The following is a 10,878-nucleotide window of genomic DNA, read 5'->3' as shown; positions in this document are numbered from 1 at the left end:
GTAGAGATCTTCTTTACAACTGCTTAGTTATTGTATATTTGTTACTTTATACTCTTCTTCCACAGTTGAGGCATATTAAGGTGTTAAACCAGAGACGTTAGAGAACGTAACAGTATTTTAAAAAATGTCAAATCAGAATTACTTACATGAATGAATCCAGCGTACTTTTTGTCTATTTCCACCAACTGCTGGTCAGCTTTATTTCGCATAGAGGGCTCCGGATCTGTACCCATAGCAATTAAATACGGCACACACTTGAAAAACAAACAAAATGATTATTCAGAGTCATTGTACCACCTCTTCCTCAGATGTTTATCTTCTACTACACTGTTGATCTTGTTGTATTATGACTATTGCAGAAACTAGAATAGGAAGCTCTTACTATCTGACTACTTTATTGCAAGCAGATAGTACAACATACACGAGAGACCAGCATTATAAATGACAGTAGTTGTGTTAGACTTCAGGTAGTATTTCCCTTTCTCTCAAACTCTAAAGTCAATCACACTACAAAAAATGCCATTTAAAAAAACCAAGAAACCAAACCCCACCACTTATGATTGAACATGCACAATGACTGCACTATAAAAAATAATTACAGAAACATTACGTAAGCAAAGAATAACAGAGATGACAACTGAAGTTCTGACGTTGACTCTGGAATTCCATAGTGTTTGGAGGTGACAGGGATTGAAGTGGAGGTAAACTGACATGTTTTCCAAGATAAAGAATCAAATGAAAAAAACAACTTGGCATACACCTGAAATCTATAACAGAAATATGCTCCAATGTACATTTGTACATGCTCTTTAGGCACTGGCTGGGCTTCTAGATCTTAATCCAAACCTAGAAAATACAGCATTTGGGCTCTCACTGGCTAAACAACATAAAACAGGTTTCATAGTATGCTTTCTGTAAAGGCCCCTTGCTACAGTAAGAAATTACTGCAACATAGCTGGAAGAGAAGAACTGGAAATTTATTCAGCAAGTGTGAAAACCCGAGTAACAAAAACCTCCATCATAAAAGCTTACCATACCTGAACAGGATGAATGAGACCCTGGTTTAATGTCAGTGCAATGACATTTAGAGCAAAGTGGCGTACACTGGACTGAGTATGAAAGAAAGCCTCAAGGACCTGTTTGAGATATAGCTGCATGATGGAACTACTCATCCCTGAGGAAATATCACCCATTTCTTTCAGGTCTTCCTGTTTTGCTACTTTTTTCCCTGTAAAAAGTACAAAAGCAGAAACACACTTACTACAGTATAATAATTTACTTTGTTAATACTTGATGCATGCTAATTTTTAAACTTTACAATACATACACATTCCAGCTGTCTTAAAATGGGTTTATGATCTCATGAAACATAGTACAGTCTGATGGTAAACATACATCAATAAAACTAAAGAGACATGACTAATTCCATCTTGTTACTTAATAATGTTTTTTCATTTGAAAAATTTCTTTTGTTGTATCTATTATTTTCTATCTGCATTTCTTTTGTTGTATCTATTCTCTTCTATCTGCATATTAACGTTAAGAGGATTCTGATAAAAAGTATTACTACCATCATTGCAGCAACTATGCATTCTGGATTGCTTCTTGATTATACAGCATGAAAGTAAGTAATGTGCAAATTCTGTGTATATGCCTATACACTTAATGAACTTCTGAAAATTATGTTAAGATCATTTGGGTACAATATTACTGATGAGATAACAATCTTAAGTGACTCAGTTCACACATATAGTAATTGTATGCAAGAAAGTTAGGTTTTGCATGCCTCATTAGCACAGTAAAACTCAACACTTACAGTCTCTGTCTGCTTGCTGCATACGTGTATCCTCCTCCTGCAAGTAGGTCTGGAGGTTTTTTAACACCTGGATTTTTAAGTTTACTGAACAGTTCTTATCTGAAAGAATGCTGTTGTAGAGAGTCTTCACTTCCTGTTCGAACATTAAACTTGGGTGTTGTATAAATGCAAATCCTAAAAGTGGAAAAAAGAGAGGAAATATTCCACGTTATCATAATCTAGAAATTTCATTTCTACTTTTCAAGTCTTTCTTCAAAATAGAGGTATGCAATTTATCTCCTCCCAACAATGTAGCTTTTTCTAGCCCAAACAGTATCACTTTTTTACATGAATACCATCCATAGCTTACAAGGAGTTCTGTTAGCTGTGACAGTTCTATTAGCTATGAGTCTGACGGATAAAGATGGGGTGTCGACCCAGGGCAGCTGCACTGAAGAGCTATACAGGTCTGAAAGCATGTCCTGCATAGTGGCTTAGATATGAATGACTAGGACCACTCGCAGACAAAAAGGAGGAACACTACTAGAAATTACCTGTTTTTTTCCTAATGCATTTGGAGAAAAACAGTCTGCTGAAACTGTAAAGAGTTATTAAGACAGAGCAAATGTGGAAAAACTGATAAATACTGCAAGTATTTAAAAATAAAATCTTAAAAAAAACCCAACCAACCAACAGTGAACAACAATGGCCTCTTACTGCCATTATTCATATACCTATTAAGATCTTCTCTTGAAAACTATCTGAGGTGTTCCCAAGACTACACCTGTTGGAAGATACACACTATATAACTGTTTTTAGCTGCAGCTTTTCTCTTCCTTCAAGGAACTGGTTCTTAGCTCTTAGTCTGTATTTCATAAAAACTTTTCTAAATTAGTGGCAGTAGATACCATTTTAGATCATGTATACAGATATAGAAGTGCTGCTAACAAACTAACAGAGTACCACCAAAAAACAGTAATGGGAACATAACATCCTAATTGAAATTACGTTTAATTACTTGACTTTTTGTTTTTAAGACTGTTCAAGAAAAGCAGAGACTAAATGCATTTTTATGATCACAAAAAACTAAGACTCTGAATGAATACACAACAAACATATGAATATAAAAGAAGAATGGGAGGGGGAAATGAACGAAAATAAAATTATGCAAAAGCAATGTATAAAAATAGCTGTAACACAGGGAAGACTGAGTCAGGTTTGTAAAACTGGCTCCTTACACAGAGAAAAGACAGTGTAGGTGAAAGCTAAGTCCAGGCCAAGACTCCAGTGTGTTTAAGATCTCATTTCAGTCTCAAAACAAGAAGCAGAGAGAAGCAGGGGAGGCAGAGGGGAAAGACAAAAAAAGGAATGATGATGGCCTTTGGAGTGTGTAGTGTGATTGTGCACCCTATATGGGTGCATATTGATGTTTACAATTTGACCACCTCTGAGCAAGTCCAACTCGTTTCTTAAGGATAATTTAAAAAATGAAAAGCACATGTATGTATGAGTAAAAACCCACAACACATTTTCTTATTTTTCCATTCCCTGTAAGTGGGTAAGAAATCTTATCTAGCATTAAGAATTTGTCACAGGAGATTAAAAAGGGCATCTGCTGTGCTCATTTAAGGACTGACTTCACATCTCAGGGCTGGCCTCACACTATTTCTCTTCATACCTTTGTATTCCCTCTGTTAAGAGTCTTAAGAGTAAGCACTGAACTTGGCTGAGTAAGACATTATCTGTTAGATACTTACAGGTTTAGATAAATTTACTAACAGACTTTTATATCCTTAACCTGCCCTACATCTGGAAGAGAAGCATAACCATAATCATTAAGCTTATGGTTAAGCTTAATCCCTCAACAGCACTGACACATCCCAAAACAAAGGCTAAAACTGTCAAGTATCCTTACTGAAATGACATACTAATAATTGTCAACAAGAACATGGTGCCTTCACTGTGCATAAATGTTGAATTGGCTTGCTAGTTCTTTACACCTTACTGCTGCACACAGATGTTGAATGGCTTTGACGACTTTGCTCAATTACAGCCTGTAAGGTGGAACTTTGCACTGTCTACCAAGTCTCCATACATCCAACAGCTACCCTCAAAATGGAACCAGTACTTAGATGAGATCAATGCATCACTGAAAACAGTTGTCCAAGTTTTAATTAAGGTTGGTACATTTACAGAGAAAAAAAAATAAATCTGAAGAATGCCTACTGACAGTCACCTCCATTTTTCCCCTTTCTCGCCAACTGATCACAGTTCAGTCTATAATTTGGAAACATTTTTGGTAAATGCAACATTCTCCAATCCATAAGCAAACCAATCATGACTATAATCAGGAAGACAGTCTCTATCCCACATGCAGCATTCTGAGGAGGACAATTAAATTTGACTGGACTACAGTAGGTACTGTGCACCTTGATGTAATGCCTAGAAAAACTCCAACTAGTCCAGAAAACCCTAGCATTGCTCTTGCAACAGAGGCAACAGTAAAGCTTACATTAATCACTCTCAGCTGTCTAACATGGTTCCTAACAGAATATCAAATCAAAATTCAGTCTTCATCCTTAACCTTAGAGTCCCCCCTACCATAATTTGAAGCAGGACATCTAAAAAGCCACCTAAGGAGCAGGCTAAGATGGCAAATTCTTGTTCACAGTTAAACTGTACAATGTAAGCTCGCATGCCTTGGAGACAACTTTCTTCAGACTAAGCCATAACCATGGACTAAACTCTTTCAGAAACCAAGGCATATCTACCCAAACAAGATTCTCTCACATGTAGTTTTCGTCCTTAAGATGAGGATAAACATGATACAAACCACCCAATGGCAGTTCATGTACTACTGCAAGTCACCATTACTAATGCCTTCATGTAAACAATCTATTTAAAAGTGAAATACAGCTAAAATCCCAAAACAAACTGTAATATCTAGACTATGACATGATCTCAATGCTTCATGAAATCTCACAGAACACCCTCTAGTTAGTATCAACTGTCAGAATTCCATTGGCTCCTGCAGAATATCTGCTCCTACACTTAAAGTGCTTAAAGTTTTTCCAGCATATTTTCTAGTTGTTCTTTAGCCATACCTTGTGGACCAAAAAACAATATTCAAGAGTTACAACATGCATGTGGAGAAAAAAATAACACCTCCATCACTTTGGAAATCCGCTGCACTTTAAGACTTGGTCACACATCAAAAGGCATTCACTGTCAAAAGCATCCACTCTGCTGCAGAAGTACGCAACTAGCCACACTTTGACAAATTTTCTATCGCCAGTTCTCAAATAAAACATGCAATTAATTTTTATTTTAAATAAACTCCCTTGCCACTACACAAATACATGAATTCCTACTGATAGGCATGGAGTTTTACTATAGTAGAATAATAAAAACTATTAATATTTCTTACCAAGGCCAATAATGGCTTTTGTCTGTACCTCTTCATCTGAATGCTTTGTAAAATACATCAGCAGTTCAAGTACTTTATCCTTAATGTTAACCTGAGCAAATTAAAACAAAAATAATAGCTATTTGAAGATGAAACAGATGGTTTTAATCTACTATAAAAAGCATAAATCATCAAAAAGAAAAGGAGAAACACAATCTTACTGCATGGCCTTTGCAAAACCATGTAAGCTATATTGTATGCATTATGAAAAAATACATAGCTTTGAGGGACTAGGAATAATGTGCTTTCAAATTAAAGTGAAGCATTTAATATAACTAAGACATGGAGAGCAAATACAAGTTATTTTACCTTACTGTTGCCCTTAAAATCTTCCTGATCAAAATCAAAATGCCGACACAGTGCTCCAACAGTGAAAAGTGACCTAAGGAGTGCTGGTTTATTGGCAGTAACTATTGTACTGTTGGGGTCTTCTTGGTGTTGACTTTTTAATTTTGAAAGTGCACCTACAGTAAGATAAAAGTTTTGATCACAGTGAATAATCATGGTGTATCCCTACGATAAGACTTGTAGTCAAAACTGAAAAGTGACAATTTATGCAGTGATTTTACTTACCATAGTATCTATTAAAGCAAGCCCAGACAAATTTATAGTTCTGAGTCACTTTGTTCACAACAGCCCCAAGGCAGCTCACACAATGCTGAACAACCTAGGAGCAAGAAAGAACAAATGAATTATATATTCAGAAGCTAAAATTGAGATTTTTGTGAAGTTACATAGGAAAAAGCTATGCTAAACCAAAACTAATATTCTAACAGATGTAATGCCCACTCCTAGACTGCTCTGAAAACCTGCTCAAACTCCCTAAAATATAGTAACATCAAATACAAACTCCAGTAAACCAAATACAGTGATTTTTCACGGCTCAAAAGTTATCCTTACAATGAAGACAGACTTTCTTTAAATCAAAACCATGTATTTCACAATGTGAAACAGAATCAACTGAATAGTTGCAAATAAAAGCTTACCGTCATGCCATATTTGATGATTAGTTTCATGAGGTCTTCCTCAATAGTGGCGAGGAAGGTCTCACTTGGGTGCTCCATTAGTGGCACTACAAGCTCTAAAATTTTTGCAACATTGCAGATCACCATGAAATCATTCTGCGTCTGAAACAACAGTATTTATAGTGTTTACCACTTCTGGTACTGTTACCTATAAGTTAAATATTGTTAATATGCACTGACTGTCAAAAATCCCTACTCATTTAAGATGTTTGGCAAAGATCTAAAAGATTATTTATATAGTTTACATCTGCTATTAAATGACACACTATTCTGAAAGCTAGTTCTATTTTCTACAGAACTTCTGGGAAAAAAAAATCCATATGAGCAGAACTTCAGCTCTCATCAGTACTGTGACTGACCTGAAAACTTCTGGTCCTCAAAAATCTTTTGGACACCTACAGAAATCTAGACCTTCTCCTGATACATGCACATTAGAGAACACACAATATCTGGAAATACCTATCTGGAACAAAATGAAGTTGTGTTATGTCTCTGTGTGCCTTAAACAAAATAGGTAATAAACCACACAAATGTAGAAATTACATTTAAAATAATAACTGGTATTGGTATTGTAAGTGCAAATCCATGGAAAACTTTTATCTATTAAAGATACATCCTGCTAGAAAATAACCTGTTTTGACAAATCAAGCTCACTAATCAGGGCAGAATAATTCCCAAACGCTACTGTCAAGCTATTTAATATATTCAAGATGAGAGTGGCAATTCTACAATTCATCTCAACCTGCGTATGTACAAAACCAACGTAACTCACACTAAGTTTACTTGCAACAAGTAAATAATCAGATAATCCTTTCCTACACTGTTGAACAGAAGAAGCTTCAAAAGGCTGTTTAAATGTGCCTAGAGAACACTCCAGGGATGAACCTGAAAATGTTATGCTATATCTACAATCTAAGTTGGTAACAATCTCTCTTAAGCCTGCCCTAGTCAGTTGACCTAATGTAATGACTGCTGCCACCCACCCACTCACGCTCCTCCTTGCCTGCATGATCCTGCCCTGCTCCTTCTGACAGATCAGGGATTCATAACAACCTTCACTGCGTCAACTGTACTAATCAAAACAGCAGAAAGCACCAGAATGTTTCAGAGGAGGGGTGTTACTTTACCAGAGTGGGTGGTTCTCTACCATTTTTGTGAGCTAAACTGTCTTACAAGGGAATACAAAACCATGAGAGTTAGGGAAGTGACAGGTGAGTTACGGAAGAGTATGGAGCAGGACATTTTCATTCTGACACATGTGCTATATGTTAAATCACTATCTTATGGAACCATACCTTTAGTCTTCAGATTCTTGTATTTACATATTAACTATGTTTAAGACTGTTACTATAAAACAAAAGGTTTTAAAGATACTATTTCATAACAGGTGAAAACCTGGGTCTTAGTCCTCAAGAAAAAGAGGCAGAATCACAGAATGGTACTCGGTGGAAGGGACCTCTGAAGATCATCTAGTCCAACTTCCCTGCTAGAGCCAGAGAAAATCACACAGGAATATATCCAGGTGGGTTTTGCATGTCTCCACAGAAGGAGACTCCACACCCTCTCTGTGCAGCCTGTTCCAGTGCTATGTTAACCTCACAGTAATTAAGTCTTTCCTTATGCTTAGGTTGAACCTCCTGTGTACTAGTTGGTGACCACTGACCCTTGTCCTACCGCTGGGCACAACCAAGAAGAGTCTGATCCCATGCTCCTGACACTCATCCTTTAGATATTTATAAGCATTAATGAGATCCCTCCTCAATCTCCTCCAGGCTAAACAGACCCAGCTCTCTCAGCCTTTCCTCATATGGGAGATGCTCCGGTCCTCTCATCATCTCAGTGGCTCTATGCTGGACTCTCTCCAGTCATTCCTTGTTCTTCTTGAACTGGGGAGCCCAGAACTGGACACAATATTCCAGATGTGGCCTTACCAGGACAGAGGAGAGAGGGACCAGAACCTCCCTTGACCTGTTGACCACACTCTTCTTAATATACCCCAGGATGCCATTGGCCTTCTTGTCCATGAGGCCACATTGCTGGCTCATGGTCAGCTGCTGTCCATCAGGACCCCCACATCCTTTTCCCACGAGCTGCTCCCCAGCAGGTCAGCCCCCATCCTGCACTGATCCATTTGTCTGTTCTTCCCCAGATGCAGTACTCTAAGCTTTCCCTTGTTGAATTTCATTAAGTTTCTCCCCTCCCCACCTTTCAGCCTGTCCAGGTCACACTGAATGGCAGCACAGCCTTCTGGAGTGTCAGACACTCCTCCCACCTTTCAATCATCACCAAATCTGATTTGCAGCACAGGTTTCAGTTCCATTTGGCTGTAAAATGTGGAGGTAGAGGGTGAGGAACAGCATCTTAGAAGCTACAGAGATCATCAAAAGGACCTATTATCTTCAGTAGCCATGATGTCCACGAAATAAAACCACAATTTTCAGTTTTCTTCTCCTACCTTCAACTTCATATGAGACAGTCATTTGTTTCCATGCTTTAATTATCTGGGGAAAAAAAAAAGACTGATTTTCTCTACTTACACTACATTTAGTGGTCAGGTATGGCTGTATGGTCATGGCATGTTTGACCATTAGCTGGGGCCTGATTTTGCTGAATAAGAACAAAGTGGTTATGCAAGCAACCAAGCGACCAGAATTCACTCCTTTGTTATCAGAATCTGCAAAAAATTAGAAAATACAAAAAAGGATATTAAAGTCAAGTTATGTTTGAGTAATGAAAAACATATGCCTTAAACTTCATATAAATATCTCTGTGGTTAGCTAGTGAAAATTAGGGAAGCTTTATTATCACACAGTGCTCAAAAGTTCATAATGAACTTAAAAGCAGTAATTTATTACCATCAGCTTTGTAACAGGAATTCTGTAGTAGTAACTCTTTGTGATACTGATTTGAACAACCACTGTTACAGTATCATACAAAATTCAAAGGAGTTTAGCTGATGGGTTATAAATAGTATTACCTGATAAGGATTCTTCATATTTAAGAATATGCTCAACCAAATTGTCCACAAGCTGAGTACAGGCTTTCTTCACAGGTTTATACGAGGCATCCTCTTCTGATTTCAACAGCTGTAGCAGATAAAACAAAATTATTTAGTATTAAGGGTGCATTCATTTAAATGGGATACATGCTGGTTTTATAACAATCACTACATATACACAAGGATTTTATACTACAGAGGTAATTAACTTCTCCATAAACGCTACACAGTGAAGAAAAAATTAATGTAAGTAAAAAAATCAAACCAAAATGCAAGAGAAGTAAACAAAAATTAACAGCAATAAGAAAACCAGAGAAGTTCTACTGATTTTTTAAATTGGGTCGAAAGCTAACTTTGTGCTTAATGAAATAATGCAGAAAACAAAACTGTCGTATACTTGCCAGGAGTAATTAATGGGAGTTAGAAGGTTTTTTTAAAATGCTTAGGAAAAAATAGAAAGGAGCAAATTCAAAGGGAATGTTGGTTATCATACTAGGCGAAAAAAAAACAACCAAAAACCAACAAACTAAGATGAAACATAGTTTCATGAACATTTTTATCACTTCACCTTCTTCTGTATTAACCAGTGCATGAAAGATGTAGAGGAGAATGGTAACACAGGCTAAAACATATAACAAAGCAAGCTCCACTGTCAGAAAGATCAGAGTAAAATATAACGTAGAAGTAACCTATACTTTGAAGATTCACTGTTTCTATAAACTGTGTAACAAATACACTGGATGTCAAAATACATTTATGCACCATTTTTAAAAAAAACCCTGCATTGCAGTAGATGTCTCATTTCATAATTAAGTATCTTAGCTGTGGACATCATGTTATGTCACTCATTACTGAAGAGACTATAGAATTGAAAAAAACCAACCCCTCCAAAACCAAGAAGTGAAGTAATTTTCAAATACATCATATGGAAATACAGAAACTAATGTCAGAGACAAAGAGAACTGCACCAATGAAAAGAAAAATCAGATGTTTAAAGAGCATGAATTAAAAGATTAGTCTTGTAGCCCCCTTTCAATGTGTTTTAGTACCAAAAGAAATTTTAAAATCCTAACAATTATTGTACCATACATTCAAAGTTCATTACTCACATTTTGAAGAAGTTGTTCAAACCAATCATACCCTGTATCTCTACAAGCAGCAACCTAGAAGTTTTTTTGAGAGTAAACTTGTTAATAAAAGAGTAATTTGAAGAAAAATTACTTCAATACAGATGTAATCTTTAAAGATTAGAAAACATGCATAGATACATTTTCATATGCATTCAGCAGTATTGTTTTCTATCTTTGGAGATCAGAAACTCTATTCTGCATTTGAAAAATAGATCTCACCACTTAACTCACTCCAGTATTTGTATTCCATACAACATAAGGCCTACAGATTTTACTGGAGACCACTGGCTCTATCATAATCCAAATTTTGGCTTTATAGAACATTTTGCACAGATTAAAGCACAAGCACAAGCTTGACATATTAAAAATTAATATGCACGTATGTGTATGTGTCTGTGTCTGTGGATGTGTATGTGTATTTTTATATAAGCCTTCTCTGTCAGGCAGAAAGTGGAAGCCCAAAT

General features: G+C 36.5%; 1 protein-coding gene across 1 annotated transcript in view; it reads right to left on the bottom strand.

The window, feature by feature from the left end:
• LOC104548309 (nipped-B-like protein) overlaps positions 1-10,738 on the bottom strand; it is a gene marked incomplete at its 3' end in the record, with an annotated part of 15,041 nt that extends 4,303 nt beyond the window's left edge. The window contains exons 1-11 of the mRNA XM_010194298.1: positions 10,646-10,738; positions 10,394-10,447; positions 9,264-9,372; positions 8,824-8,960; positions 6,248-6,388; positions 5,835-5,928; positions 5,571-5,725; positions 5,223-5,313; positions 1,817-1,990; positions 1,038-1,228; positions 147-254 (exon numbers count right to left, since the gene is read on the bottom strand). Coding sequence (XP_010192600.1) covers positions 147-254; positions 1,038-1,228; positions 1,817-1,990; positions 5,223-5,313; positions 5,571-5,725; positions 5,835-5,928; positions 6,248-6,388; positions 8,824-8,960; positions 9,264-9,372; positions 10,394-10,447; positions 10,646-10,738 — 1,347 coding nt within the window. The remainder of the gene's footprint in view (positions 1-146; positions 255-1,037; positions 1,229-1,816; positions 1,991-5,222; positions 5,314-5,570; positions 5,726-5,834; positions 5,929-6,247; positions 6,389-8,823; positions 8,961-9,263; positions 9,373-10,393; positions 10,448-10,645) is intronic.
• Between the last annotated feature and the right edge of the window lie 140 nt (positions 10,739-10,878).

This window comes from Mesitornis unicolor, unplaced genomic scaffold (genome assembly GCF_000695765.1).
Source record: "Mesitornis unicolor isolate BGI_N332 unplaced genomic scaffold, ASM69576v1 scaffold7101, whole genome shotgun sequence".
NCBI classification, from domain to species: Eukaryota; Metazoa; Chordata; class Aves; order Mesitornithiformes; family Mesitornithidae; genus Mesitornis; species Mesitornis unicolor.
Note: the sequence above shows the minus strand (reverse complement) of the source record. Positions and strands in the feature narration are given on the sequence as shown.